The sequence below is a fragment of the Phragmites australis genome, chromosome 17 (assembly GCF_958298935.1).
Source record: "Phragmites australis chromosome 17, lpPhrAust1.1, whole genome shotgun sequence".
NCBI lineage: Eukaryota > Viridiplantae > Streptophyta > Magnoliopsida > Poales > Poaceae > Phragmites > Phragmites australis.
In genome coordinates, this window is record NC_084937.1 from 27,599,680 (window position 1) to 27,614,840 (window position 15,161).

A 15,161-nucleotide genomic window follows, 5' to 3' on the forward strand; every position below is an offset into this window, starting at 1 on the left:
ACCAGGCAGCGAGCAGATGATCAGCACTTCAGCAGAGATCAAAGGAGAGCGTTAGTTTCGTTGGGAGGAGGCATTCAGGACTTGAAGCATCCACCTGTCCCTGGCATGTCGCGCGAGGTGACACGACACACGAGTGGCCATGCGTTGTCAGCGGTGGCGACAAAATAACGCCTCGATATTACAAACCGATCTGTCAGCACAGGTCTCCTGAGTCCCCTCACTCGCAACTCATGACGCACACGGAGTTGCCAAGTCCAGCGGACACGCCTGTCCGACGGATGGACATGGATGGATCACGGTGGATAAGGATGAATAGTAATAATAATTAAATTATTTAAATTTTAGAGATTTTACTTTAGATGGTAGAAGGGCAAAAGAAAATATAATTTTAAAAACAACTCGTATTTTATATCGTAAAAATTTAACTTAATCAATGAATCGATAGGGACCTTAATTAGGCACTTGCCCCCCTAGAATTATTGTTAACCCCACCTTGGATCGCGCCTGTGTCCGCGACTCCGCGTGCGCGAGCAGCAACGTGCCGGCCCTGAGGAGCAGGCCTCCTCCCGCTGCGCTCCCCCCAAACCCATTCGACTCCGCCCCGCCCCAACTCCGGAAAAAGTTTCTCCACCGCCCACCAGAGCCCCGACCCCGAACGTTCCATGGACTCGACCTCCGAATCATCGAGGGATTAGCCAGCCTCGCCTCGCCGCCCCGCCCCAGTCATCGAGGGATCAGCAAGACTCGCCGCGCCGCCCCAACGCCCCGCCGGTTCGTGTCTCATTCCTCGTTCGTTTCGGTTCCCCACCCTCAGCGTTCGGGTGATCCGGGTCTCTCCGTCGTTCGGATTTGTACCTCGGTTCGATCGTAGGGTCGACGGCTTGAATCCGTGGGGTTTTGCTCCGGGAGTTGCTTCCGTAGATTTCACTTGGTTTTCTCGCGCTAGTGATTTTGATCCGCCCCGCCTCGCCTCGCGAGAACAAGACGCAGGAGGGCCGGCCGATGAAGCCTGTGGTTCGTTGGTTTGATAGAGCATTTCTCTGCTTTTTTTTTTAATTTCTGATGCGTCGATGGGATTACACAAGCCTGTGGTTCGTCTGCTAAGTGGTGTGTTTCTCTGCGATTTTTTTTCAGAGGCGTCCTCACTTGATTTTCAACGCAGCGATCAAATCATATTTGGCCATGATAAACATGATCAAATGTATGCGCTACCACTGTTTTGTTGTCCATTTGAACGATTGTTTCTTAACAGTACGGATTTTCTCTTGGGGAGCGCATGAGACCTGTAATTTGTGAATCTAGCCGCTTAAAAATGATGTAATCTGATTCACGTTTCCGGTCCAACTCGATCGAGTCCAATTTTTTTTTTACGAAACATAGTCCTTTCGGTTTTTATTGACCCCCCCCCCCCCCTGAAGAATTACACCCTTCTTCACCAGATCACCACTCTTGATTTGATCCAATCTGAAACCTGCCTCAAAAGCAAAACCAACCCGACCCTCAAGCAAGAACAACCCATAAAGATGCCAGTATGCCACCCTTGATGTTCTTTTCCTCCACTATATGTATCCACCTTTTGTCTTCTCAGTTAATTATTTAATAGCGTACAGTAACGTGGTGGCACTATATTATTCTAAAATCCGCGTGATCAACTCAAAAGTTACAAGTATCCTCCGTGCCCCCAAGGTCCTTATACTCGTGTTATCGAACCAATTTGGCATTAGCTTTGCTATGATTTGTTATTGTCGTAGTTTATTTACCAGCTACCTGCCTGTCACTTTCACGAAATTTTTGAACCTTTTTAACGCTATTCTTTTGTGATGTGGGCTAAAACATTACTTTCATAATTGGGGAGAACCTTGATTGATGAGTCCCTCCAGTTTCTAATGTGAGAAATTGCCTTTTGTTGCTTGGGAGATTTGTTACAAATATGTTTGCCCTAAGGATCTTGGTGTTGTTTCGTCCCGTGAGTGCAGCAAATTGAATAGGATCTTTGCACAAGAAAGAGGGGTACTAGCTAGTGTTAGGAGGTCAGATCACTCTGAGTGTTCCCTCGCAATTTAGCAGGGTGAAATGTTTTCAGTTTATTGTTTTTGTTGAGTGCAAAGTTTAATTGAGTATATCCTTTTTATGTTTGTTTTGCGACTTTTGGTTGAAAGCTGGTATTTTGTCTGAAGGTTTTGGTAGGAATCCGAGATGGGTCTGGTCAGCACAGTGCTGGGTTTCTCTGGATTTGGCTTTGGATTCTCGGCTGGCATTGTTATTGGGTACTTCCTCTTCATCTACGTCCAGCCAACTGATGTCAAGGTGAGTTATCTTTTTTCTTTGGTTCATCTTTCTTTCGTACTGTATATAATTTCACCTCATTGCTATATAATGAATAGTTGAATACTTGAATTATGGATAACAATTTTGCCAATATACGTCGAAATAGTTTAACCAAACTATCTGGGGACAATTTGAGATCTTTCAGTTAAGAAGAAACAAAGAGGCGTGCAGCCACTGCTGGACAAATCAGTTCCTTCTGACCAGCATTGTTGGCATAAGCCATGAGCCAAGTAGTATGTTGTTTTGTTGCTTATCTTTCCTTGTGTTGTATTCCATCCTGTTTGAACTCTACATGTGCATGTGCAATGTGCACTTCATACCTTGTGTACTGAAATACTCTCGGAGGGTTGGGACCATGGTGTTTGCCTCCCAAACTTATGCATTGCTTGGCGGTGGCACATGTTGCACCCATGCAGGAAAGGGCCATTTTATGAAGGAGATGCAGACCTACTGACCTAGAGAAATCATATGATCCAGTCTTCGAGAAATCATCTGCTTTTAAGTTCATATAGTCATTTGGACAATAACTAGTTCAGTGCTTCTTTAGTTCATGCAGCATAGTTGTATCATTATTTTGCGGCATTCAGGTTTGAGTAATACCTGCAAGGATTTGAATCTTTGTTCTTTGAACAAAAGATGTTTCTTCTGCTGAGTTCTGCTATACACCATCTGTTTTTCTCTTGCTTCTACTTGCAAGTTGCAACGGATGAGCTATGTTTAGGGTCAAACTCAATAATAGTGTATGGGGTCATGGGGATAATTCTTTTTCTTCCTACTTGCCTTTCAGGATGTCAAAGTTCGCCCACTTGTGGAATATGATTCAAAATCTTTGGATGGCATCCTTCCCGAAATTCCTTTGTGGGTTAAGAATCCAGACTATGATAGAGTATGTTCCTCCTCCAATAAGCTAGCAAGAAACTATATTAATGCTAGTTGTACTTTTAGATCCTCATTTTCCTTCTCTTCTCTAGATTGATTGGCTGAACAGATTTTTGGAGTTGATGTGGCCTTATCTTAACAAGGTACTCTATCTTGTGATTTGCTCTTGAGCATGAGATGATTATGTCTGATTGACATCAAATTTGATGAGCTATGTGATCTTTATCCTGTAGGCTATCTGCAGAACTGCACGGGATATCGCAAAGCCAATTATTGCCGAGAATACTGCAAAGTATAAGATAGACTCTGTTGAGTTTGAATCACTTACATTGGGTAGCTTACCACCCACCTTTCAAGGTTAGTAGTGCTGCATTCTTATGTTTTCTTTACATGCATGCATATGTATTTCACATGGTTTTAAGCCTTACTTTGAATTAGAACATTTATTGGATGCAGCATATTTTGCATGACTTTTAAGCCCCTATTGGTAACATCGCTGCACCTCAAAACTTTGCATCGCTGCTGATATGGGATATGGAGACATTGTTACAACTTTGTTCCAGATAAGGTGCTATATATTAAGTTTATAATTGGACATTGCATTAACTAGTGATACATCACCGTTGGCATGTCTTCTGCCTGGTTATGTACAACTGGTGACGTTTATAATTCAACTTTTCCATGTATATCTGATAGTAATTTGAGTGAACTCTCTTCGAACACTGGCTTTACGTTACATTTGACTTTATGTGATGCTAATTCTTTTACTGCTGATGTTGTAAAAATGAATTTTGAAACAATCCATGTTTTTCCTCCCAGGGATGAAAGTCTATGTCACAGAGGAGCAAGAGTTGATAATGGAACCATCTCTTAAATGGGCTGCAAATCCAAATGTCACTGTTATTGTAAAAGCTTATGGGTTGAAAGCTACTATCCAGGTATACATTTTTCTGTCATAGGTTGGATTCTTAAATTGATGTCTGCTTAATGATCTGCTTAATCTGAGCCAAGTGAGATTGTCGAGATATTTCAGATTGTGGATCTACAAGTCTTTGCATCACCTCGTATTACTCTGAAGCCATTGGTGCCTACATTTCCTTGCTTTGCAAAAATCCTTGTCTCTCTCATGGAGAAGGTATGGCAACTGATTACTGTGTTTGAATCCTGGTGGACATTTCTTTACTAATTATGATTTGTTTTGCAGCCACATGTTGACTTTGGGCTAAAACTTCTCGGAGCAGATGTAATGGCTATTCCTGGTCTTTACAGATTTGTTCAGGTATTCCCACCTATTCCGGTCCTTCTCATGTGAAGGTTGGTTCATTTGTCTCACTTCATTGTGAACTAAATGTTGAAGTCTCAATTTTCTAAACTTAGTAATGGCTTAAGTTTCACTGTCATGTTTCTTTTTTGAAAAGAAACCATGAAAGAATTATTGCATCCCTTTTGATATTCACAACAAACTTTTTATGTAATTCTTTAGCTTGTTCCTGTTATTGGCCTCCATGTGTTAAATGCATATGCATCTGTGTACCCAAAACATCCTTGCTATAATTTGATGGTTGATGGATTTAGTGTTATTCTTCTGTAGTGCCTAGCTTGGTCCCTACAATGGATGTCTCGTGTGGTATCTAATTCACTCCTTTCAGTACAATTAGCTCACTTTGCCATGCTATCTTTCCTGCCTTTGCAGGAGACAATCAAGAAGCAAGTTGCGAGCATGTATTTGTGGCCGAAGACACTAGAAGTACCTATAATGGATCCCTCAAAGTAAATTCTTTAGCACTTTGTCTGTTATGGTTGTATACATCAAGCCATAGGGTTGATTAGAAATGAGTATGCTAATGGTTTTCACATTCCCAGAGCATCAAAAAAGCCTGTTGGAATTCTACTTGTGAAGATTGTAAGAGCTCAAAATCTGCGAAAGAAGGATTTGCTGGGTAAATCAGACCCATATGTGAAACTTAAGATGTCAGATAACAAGCTTCCATCCAAGAAAACAAGTGTAAAGCGCAGCAATCTCAATCCGGAGTGGAATGAAGATTTCAAATTTGTTGTGACAGATCCAGAAACTCAGGCTCTTGAAATTAATGTCTTCGACTGGGAACAGGCATGCCTCGCTTTCTTATTTAAATCTACTGTAGTTTTTCTGCTGAAATATTACCAAAGAATATGCAGTTGTCTTTTTATTGATATATATAGGTTGGAAAGCATGAAAAGATGGGCATGAACAGGATCTCGTTGAAAGAACTTCCACCAGCGGAGACTATAGTTACCACCCTTAACTTGCTTAAGACCATGGATCCAAATGATATACAAAATGAGAAGTCTCGTGGTCAGCTTACTCTAGAGCTTACTTACAAGCCTTTCAAGGAAGAAGATATGGAGAATGAAAGCACTGAGGGTACTGATGTGACAGAGAAAGCTCCAGATGGTACTCCAGCTGGTGGTGGGTTGCTTTATGTTATTGTTCATGAAGCTCAAGATCTTGAAGGGAAGCACCACACAAACCCGTATGCGAAAATAATTTTCAAAGGCGAGGAGAAGAAAACAAAGGTATTATGTATACAAATTATGCATTCAAGTGTAACTTTATGGAGTGGTTATGATTTATCTCACTCTGTATTTCTACGTCATCCCCTATACTAGGTGATCAAGAAGAATAGGGATCCACGATGGGAGGACGAATTTGAGTTTGTGTGTGAGGAACCACCTGAAAATGATAAACTACATGTTGAGGTCCTAAGTAAAGCTCCAAAGAAAGGACTGATTCATGGCAAGGTACACATGGCATTCTGACCCTCTATTTAATTTAGTAATTCACTGCAGCCTTTTGGTTGCTCTGCTACTAGTTGATGGGAAAATGGTGACAGTAATACCTGGCAGTATGACTGCACCTGTTCACTGTTTGGTATAAGATCACTAGTGTCGGTGACTTGGGACCAGGGGTCTTTGAGTCCCGAGACCAGGATAGCAGAGTGTCACGTGACGCTTTCCCTCAGAGACTTTTCCCCGAGGTCCGAGAAGACCAAGTTCCGGAAGAGAGTGCTCAGGGCTATGAACAGTGGTTCCCGAGTACCCGAGTTCCTCGAGAACCTGAGAAGTACAAATCTGAGAGAGGACACTCGGGGCCATGAACAGTGGTCCTGAGCACCCGAGTTCCCTGATGACCCGAGCAGGCACAGTTCTAGGAGAGGGCGCTTGGGGCTATGAACAGTGGTTCTCGAGTTCCCCAAGGACAAGAAAAGGTATATCCGAGAGAGCACTCACAGTTCCCCGAGGATTTGAGAAGCTCCTTACCGGTGGACCGCACAAGGGCTCAGCGGTGAGGTGTCAATTGGTGAGAGACCCGATGCTGTATTTAAGAGGGAGCGTGGCCTGTCACTTCTAACCACTCCCCTCGCGCCTGCTGTCAGTCCCTGCTACCGCCTGGCAGGGAGGCGTAGGGACATTTAATACGGCGGGTCCCATCGCGCGTCATCCGGCGCGCCTCGGGATATCGTCGCAGGGCTCGAGGCATATCGCCTGCCGCTCTGCTATGTCAGGCTCGCTCTGACCGGGCGGGCACGCGGGGTTGCTCGGTGGCTGTTCGGTGGGCCCTCCCCGCTGCACCTGCTGAAAAGCGGGATGATGACGACAGGACCGGATGGGGGCGCGTTTTCAACCCCCGTAGCATTAAACTGCAGCCCATGATGGTTGCTTTTCATTTATAACGTTTTGGAACTCGCGCTCTCTTTTCTAAGCACGATAGGCCACCCCGATGGGGTATAAGAAGGAGCTTGAGGTCAACAGAGGAAAAACAAGTTCTTTAGGACCGAGACAAGCTGACGAAGAATAAGAAGCACGAAGCTCTAGACTTAGATAAAAACTTTTGTAACACAAGAGATCCCCAAAGAGGTATTTTCAGAGCATTTATAGTATACACACAGGAGTAGGGTATTACGCTCTGTGCGGCTGGAACCTGTCTAAAATCCCTGTAGCATTTCCACTAGCATCCGATCATCCATTCCACCTGCATCTCGTTTTCTCTCATTTATTTCACGTACGAGGTAGATTCAGAATCATCCCGACCGAATCTCAAAGGAGTCCCTCCGATCCCCGCCTGTGGAGTTCATCCTCCGACAACTAGTTGTTGCATTATCTCCTTTTGGAACCTCTGCTCTCCAGTAGTATGTAGAATTCCTAATGATGGAATATTTGAAGAGACCGTATCAAATGTCTTCTATACTGATGCCTGTATTTTCTTGATCCAGGAAACTTTGGGCTACATTGATATCAGCCTTGCAGACGTGATCAGCAACAGGCGGATAAATGAAAAGTTCCATCTCATAGACTCAAAGAATGGTCAGATCCAAATTGAGTTGCGGTGGAGAACTTCATAGACGCCGAGGAAAGAGCCAAAATGCTTGAATGTAGTACAGGAAACATATGAATGTTCCTATACTCGTTTGCGAATATCTGTAATTGAGCTCATGTAGATATTTCCTTTGTTTCTAGACATCTGTTGATCTTGTTGATATTGTTTTTCTTAATTGCTCAAATTTACCGGAAGAACTATGTAAGCATTCTGGCAGATCGAGAATTGAAAACATGCTCCAAATATTTGTTTCGTTGGAATCTTACCCCGTTCTTACATAGTTGCTTAAAATGCTTGAATTCTAACGTTGAATTTGCAAAGTTGCAATGGCTAATTCGAATTCACTGATCATAATCTGAATTGCACGGGGGGAGCCACAATCACGACGGAGACGGCCTATTTCTGAATTACACAGAAACAGCTGTTATCGGTCACCATCCAAGTCTCTTGACAGTTGACATAACCAGTAAACGTTCTGATTAAAAAACCAGAGCTTTTCGAACCTGCTTCGATTCGATTCCTACAACCGACCAACACCACATCGCTACCAAAAAAGAAAGAACGAGGCCTTAAAGTTCATTCACAGCAAGTAAATGAACTCAACGGCATTTTTGCGCCTACTATAGTGCCATTAGAACCTGATACCACCCACATAAATTTTGTAAGTTGACCTCTCTTCCACTCTACTATTGTACTAGAAGTCTAGAACTGTATACATTTTATGCAGTGGCCTACGAAGTACCAACTGGAGGCAATATTGCTTCAGGTCAGGAGCCTCTTCATGTCAAGGATCCGGTCTGAGCTGCTCTTGAAGTTGTACACCGACTCAAACGCCTCCATGCAGACGCTGGCGAAGCCTGTCATCGCCTGGAAAACATTAGGGAAGCCTGTCTGCAGATTATTCAAGGTCATTGCTCTTGTGACCCCAACGCTCTTCTCATACTTGCTCTTCTCCTCATCTGCGCGGCTCCTCAGAGCCTCCACCTTTGCCCGCTTGTCAGCTACCGGTGATTTCCGCAATAATTCGGGGTCACCTTCAGCACCAAAATACAGCTCATATTTTGCCTCTAGGGATCTCAGTTCCTCTGTCTTCTTCTCGAATTCCTTGAATGCAGACTCAGACCTCTTCTTTTGCTTTTGTTCCTCAGCTTGTTGAATGACAACAGCGTGGATCACTGTCAGGAGAGTTTTGATCCCTTCTGAGGCCACCTTGTCAGGGATTCGATCAATGGCTAGCTGCCATTCCTCACACAAGCTGTAAATATCAGAGTTCTGATGAGCTTTGGTCAGCGGGTCGTGGTGGCAGAAGAGCGATAGGCGAAGCCAGCCGGTCAGGGAGTAGACATAATCTCTCTGGGACTTGACCAGACTGCAGAAGGCTGAATACCACCTGTCGACCTCTATCTCAAGTTGGAGAGCTGCTTGCCGGTGGACATTGGAAGTTGGGTTAGTACTCAGAGCATTATTGAGGTACTCGAGCTGCTGCACGATGTGGGTCTGAACTTGATGACACTCATACATGCCCCTCCACATGCTCATCAAGCTGAAATTCACAACAAAAAAAGTGCGCATGAGAACGGCAAAAGCACAAATTTCTGAAGAAAGGGAAGGTACTGACAGAAAATAACGATGCATTAGACATTTTGATGATATAGCGCTGATATTTACAGGGAAGACCCTTCAAACTGCCACAGGGACTAGTTTGAAACAATCAGCACCACCGCTGATAAACGACGAAGACAAACCACACAACTAGCATTTGAAGGTTCTAGTGTCACCAATATGCCCAGGCTGATCAGGTATCATTGCCTGAGATCTCCGGGACAGATCTAGTTTGACCATATCAATGGTCAGAAGATTCAGTCAGAAGAGTCAAAACTCCAAGATCCCACTAGCTCTGCCGTACTGTATTGCTTCCCCCAAACTCCACTACTTTAAAGGTGAGCTCCAATCAGTTAAAGGTGCCTTGTACAGTGACAAAGTTCAAAGTTGCTTTACATGGCTAAAAAAAAACAAAACAGGAACATGACGTGCAGTAATGGCTGGCAGAACCAAAGAGTAAAGAACAAACGCCACTAGTGTTCTCGATAGCTACCTTACACTTAAGCATGGGTAGAAGTCCGTACCATGGCCATACGTCCAGCCTTACTCTCAGGCTTATATGCAAGTATGCAAAACGACAGGTACAGGTGGATGTGGAAGTAGAGAGCATGTGAATCGCCCTAGAATATTGCTACTAGATGCAGATGGGAAGGATGATGAAGGGAGCATCGTACTCACCCAGCAACCAGCTCAAGAAGCTGAGGAAATAGCTCGGATTCTCTCAGCCTGATTATCTCAGAAGTGGTGGTCTCGATGGACTGGGTGGCAACTAGCATCTTGGACTCCAAGCTCTCAATCTCCATCCTGTTCTTCTCCATCTTCAAGTAGTCCACACCCTTCACCTCCTGCTTCCTCAGCAGACTCACCTTCCTATCATGCTCATGCTTATACCCCTCGTAACTCTGCTTGCAGTGAAAGAAGAGTCAAATCCTATTAAAGGAGCACAAAGATGCTATCTTTAAAGCTGAAGATAAAGCTACCATTTCATGATTGATCACTCTAACTAGATGTAATCAAAGGAGCATAAAAGTCCTATCTTACCATGGCAAAGAAATTAAACAATCAGAAATCAGAACTAATTTGGTCAAGGATTATGGATAGTGACATGGTTATCGACAAAATACAGTTGAACATAAAATCCAATCTTTACAGCTCAATTCAGACTAAGCCTTTCATGGTTACACAATTAGGATAAAATAAGCATGACGGTGATCTACTGATCTTTCTACTTGGAAGACTCCGAAAGCATGGTGCGTTTCAATTTTACAGAAGCTCCTGACAGAGCGGAGAAATAAACTAGGGACAATGCAAGCAGTATCCATGTGCATTACGCACTACTCGTCCTTGTGCCCACTACCTTTTTTCAGACAAAACCAATTGCCACCCCACTGAATCCTTGCTAGTATATCCAACCCCCATCACAGCACAACAGATCAATCTACGAGCAACACAACAAAAGGAAGGACTCTCAAAAGCACCACGCCACTCACTAACACAGTCACACTCCGTACGCTCATGCTAATACTAATTGAGAAAGCAAAGTTAAATCCACTGTCACTGCTAAAGTTAAAGATCAAGGAAACACTACCCACCTTGACCTCAAGAAACAGCTTCTTCTCCCAGGCATAGAGCTTCTCCACGGTGGATGAATGGCTAAGCATCCCACCGCCTCCGCCATTGCCCATGGCCATCCCTTCGTCTCCTCTACCAAACCTTGAGAACCCATTGCTACCTTTTCCATACCCTCCGCCGCCGCCGCTCCACGACCATCCCGTGGGCTTCAAGCTCTTGCTGTAACTCAGCACCTTCCCTGCAGCGTTAGTCAATCCCATCGAATGTAAAAAAATGATTCTTCAGAAATAAGCAAAATGCGGGCAAGATCAAACAATCAATTGATTAGTTAACTGATTTGTTGAAGAAATGGCTTGCCTGGGAGGCTGTGGTTTGTGGTCTCGGGGGGCTCGCAGATGGGGGCCTCGAGCAACGCGGCGACGCGGGCCCCGGCGTCGGCCGCCTTGAGGAAGTACTCGTCCAGCTCGGTGGCGATCTCGGCGAGGTCCTTCTTCCCGGCACCGCCGCGGGGCACCGCGACGACGGTGAGCTCACTGGGGGTGGTGGAGGTGGTGGTGGCGGTGACGATGGACAGGGGCGCGGCCACCGCGGCGGCGGCTGTGACCACGGGCGGCGCGGCGTTGGGGGCTTCGACGACGGTGGCGGCGGCGTCGTCCCAGTCGGCATCCTCGGTGGGGGAGCGGGAGGAGGAGGGCGCGAAGGGGTCCCAGAAGTCCCAGCTCGACGGCATTGGAGGCGGCGGCGGAGGGGGCAAGATCGCGGACGCGGAGGTCAAGGAGGAGTTGATCGTCCAGGACCTTGTGGTCGGGGTGGGGCTGAGCGGCGGCGGCGGCGGGAGAGGCGGAGGCAGCGTCGGAGGCGGCGGCGGGGAGGGCGGCGGGTGGTGGTGGGCGGAGGAATGGAGATGCGGGTGGTCGGCCTCGGCGCTGGCAAAGTGCAGCATGGAGGCGCCCGTGGCCCGGAGCGCGCGCAGGTAGAGCGCGTGCGCGGCCGCCATGTCCCGCCGCGCCTGCACCAGCTGCTTCGTGTAGCGCCTCCGCGCCTTGCACCGCGACACCGCCTCCAGCCGCTCCAGCCGCGACTGGCAGCAGCCCATCGCCGCTCAGCTCCGGCGGCCGCTGATCACGCACCACACCAGCTCTTCTTCCTCTCACTCCCAACCCAACGCCGCAGCAACCCAGCTAGTAACCGTTGCTTGCTTCACTGCCTTTGTACTCCCAGAGCAAGAGCCTAGCAGTGCAGCACACTCCTCACTCCTTTTACCGTGCTTGCCATTTCTGCTGTGCAGATAGAGAGACAGAGAGAGACCGAGATCCTTTGTACGCTTGTTGCCTGTGACAAACAGGTGTCCAGCAGCCCTGCACGGCACCGGTCACCACCGGCTCGCGTCGCATGCAACACGACGGCGCAGCGGAGCGTAAAAACGGAGGGGCATGAGGTTTCGGGCAGCGTGCGCGACCTCGGTCTTTCTCGGGCTCCCCAAATCCCCGAACCAACCCCTCCTTTGCCTCGCAGCCGGCGGCCAGAGCGAGGGCAGCGTGGGAAAATCCGCGGCTCCAACGGTCGCGCGGCGCGGCTGGGGGTTTCGGGCGTGCGGCAGGAGGGGCCGGGCGGTCTCCGCTCGGCGTTGGGCAGGGATTAACACATTTCACTAAAATTTGGAGAAAATTTCATGAGTTTTAGAAGGAACATATCTAATTTTGAAATTTTCTCATTGATATATGGGTTCCACAGAACTGAGAAAAAAGACCAAAATTTTATAAATTTTGGCCTTTTCACGTGAAAAAAATTGTAAAATAAAATTGAAATCCCTACCTTTTGGTTTGGTGCTAGTCGAGCTCTGTCGTTCTCGGCTCAGCGGAAGTGGAGCAGGCATTTTGGTGGGTTTGAGACTTTTGGTAGGCTGTGAGGCGTTTTGGGCTCATTTTTGCTGGTTTTCAGTCACGTCTTTTGGAGTTTTTTATATTTTAGAATTTTTTATGACAATATCGATAGTGTTTAATTTTGAAAGCGATGGAACGTGACATTTTTTATTTTTAAATATGTTGCATGTTGAAAGGGTGACAAGTTTATTTTTTAAACCTTTCGCCATTATAAGGATGACAGGCACATATTTTTACATTTTTTTCAAACGAATGTAAATAGTCTAGTTTTACAATTTTTCAAACAGATAATTTTTATAATTTTTTTATTTTTAAAATATAAAAATAAAAAGCTATCTTTCGTTATAGAAACTAGAAAGCGTTTCGAAATGGACTTGGCGCAGAGGCCATGGAGTGGGAGTATTCAATGCCCTCCCTCCCCTGGTCATAATTGGCAGTTTCTTATGTGGGGCTGCACGCTCTGATTTGGCAATGACATCTAGAAGGCTACTCTCAATACAAGTAATGTCTTAGTTTTTTTATATCATTTAGATATTAATGTAAATATAAACTATCATAATATTTAGATCGATTAGTGGGACTGGTCAATAAATATATATAGACATTACTGTAGAAATTACGTTTACTCTAATGCATTGCGTTACTTATGTGCTCAAGCTCCAATGTATTTCTTAGCTATTTATTCACATTGGATTTTGTGCTCACCTTGTTTCTTACAAAACTCTCTTTTCTTTTTAATCAATTGCCACATCATTTTTTATCTTAGACATTCGCACTGAGAGTAGCCTGATGATCGACCGGTTCGGTTGGGATTTGAACTTGGGGACGTGCTGGTGATTTTGGTTCGAGTTCGGGAGGATTTCGTGGCGTCCGAGTGAGTGAATGCGTTGGGCTCCGCATGGTACCCGTGTAGGTGTAGCCGAGCATGCATGCGTGCCTCGGCTTTTATCTCTCCTTTCCCAAAGGCAGGCTGAACGCTGCTATCATTTGCTTTCTTTCGTGACCGGTATGGGAGGTACGCAGTGCTCCGTGCGTTTCCAATTCTCAAACTCCTGCGGTCCTACAATACACGCTCAAGCTACAGAGACCGACGCCCAAACATTTACTCTCTGCTCTGGTTTCCACTAGGTTTCATGGTAGGGTCACTCCTTGGCTTCGATATGGAGAAATCCATGAAGTATTGTAATTTTCTCTTTTATAAAGGGTTTTTCCTATACGGTACGGTGTGTATCAAAATTCGTAGCCGCCAGAGGCTAGAATCAATTTCTCTTTTATAAATATAGTTTTTGGAGATATCTCATTAATTGTATGGTACTAGCACCTCGCGCTGCCTTCAATCTCCAACCCACCAAAACCACAGTTGACATAGTCATTTGTGTTAGCCCCTATGCTCTTGCCGTTACTCGTGCTCACATCAGCACTTTGCTACCTCTTCCCCGCCTAAGCCTGCTACTATCCCGCACGACCTAACCATTGGTCTCCTCTCCCGTCATGCCGCTTGAGCCCTTATACCCTTAGGCTAATTCCCGGTAAACCCTAACCCTAAAACTAGGACATGAGTTGATTGTTGACAATTTAAGTGGGACATAGATTGTTACAAGTAGCGCGTAAGACTTGTTTATCATTTGTATCATATGGCACACTACAATCATATATATCCCGATCAGGTTACCTATGAAACAACTCAGATAACAAAAAGAGAAGATGCCGATCACAAAGCAAGTTTTAAGACATGCACAGATCCCAAAACCATGATGCAAAGCACCATCTGTTCTGCATGAATCATGATACTGACTTTAGATGGAGGAGTAATTGTGAAGGCTGTCCTAGACTTATGTACCTTAGCCATTCTGACTGGGTCTACCAGGGTTACATAAAGCCATATATAGGCCATAGCCCATAGAATGAAAAAAAAAACGGCCAGAGCTCTTCTCTTCTCTTCTCCGCACATCCACCTGGGCTCTGAACTGAGCCCAAGATAAAGAAGGCTCGAGCCCCGCGATGACAGGACAGGGCGTAGCAGTTCTGTGGGCCTTCAGGACATGAACGAGCAGCCCAACAACCAAAGCCTATCGACCCACACGTTAGCTCGCCGCCGTTGCCTCCGCCGCCGCCGCTGCCGAGCTGCTGTGTTCTCTCGCACACGCCATCTGCGTCAAGGGCATGGCATCCAAGAGCTGCGCCCGTACGGAGTTCGTGATCGTGTGGCTCATGTACAGGGAGTTTGTGAGGTTTGTTATCGTGGCAATTTGTAATTGCGGAGGCTGCATTTCCAATTTGGTTGACTGAACGTTTCAATCAAACGAACGAGCTTAGTTTGAAAAACGAAACTTGGTGCTGTAAATCAACACATCTCCCTCCAGTTATCATCGTTTGCAGGAAGAAATAGAATGAAAGAACACTGCAGTCAGCTGTGGAACTCGGCAGTAGTCAGCAACTCAGCGCATACACGAATGCAGTGAACAAGTTTAAAACATAAAACAGGATGCACCAGATAAAAAAAATGAGACACTTTTGTTATTCAAGTGTAAACGAACTTA

General features: G+C 45.6%; 2 protein-coding genes across 2 annotated transcripts; one reads left to right on the forward strand and one right to left on the reverse strand.

Moving 5' to 3' along the window:
- The first annotated feature begins 513 nt into the window (after positions 1 to 513).
- LOC133897154 (synaptotagmin-1-like) lies at positions 514 to 7,829 on the forward strand. Its single transcript, XM_062337764.1, has 13 exons — positions 514 to 771; positions 2,178 to 2,307; positions 3,116 to 3,214; positions 3,300 to 3,350; positions 3,441 to 3,564; positions 4,027 to 4,145; positions 4,241 to 4,342; positions 4,412 to 4,486; positions 4,901 to 4,977; positions 5,071 to 5,317; positions 5,410 to 5,763; positions 5,857 to 5,988; positions 7,461 to 7,829. Exons 2-13 carry the CDS (start codon positions 2,197 to 2,199, stop codon positions 7,587 to 7,589), a joined length of 1,620 nt encoding a protein of 539 aa, XP_062193748.1. The 5' UTR covers positions 514 to 771; positions 2,178 to 2,196; the 3' UTR covers positions 7,590 to 7,829.
- LOC133897153 (protein ALTERED PHOSPHATE STARVATION RESPONSE 1-like) lies at positions 7,824 to 12,170 on the reverse strand. The gene is made up of 4 exons (XM_062337763.1): positions 11,096 to 12,170; positions 10,759 to 10,976; positions 9,845 to 10,068; positions 7,824 to 9,107 (listed from the first exon to the last, which is right to left on the reverse strand). Exons 1-4 carry the CDS (start codon positions 11,832 to 11,834, stop codon positions 8,327 to 8,329), a joined length of 1,962 nt encoding a protein of 653 aa, XP_062193747.1. The 5' UTR covers positions 11,835 to 12,170; the 3' UTR covers positions 7,824 to 8,326.
- Between the last annotated feature and the right edge of the window lie 2,991 nt (positions 12,171 to 15,161).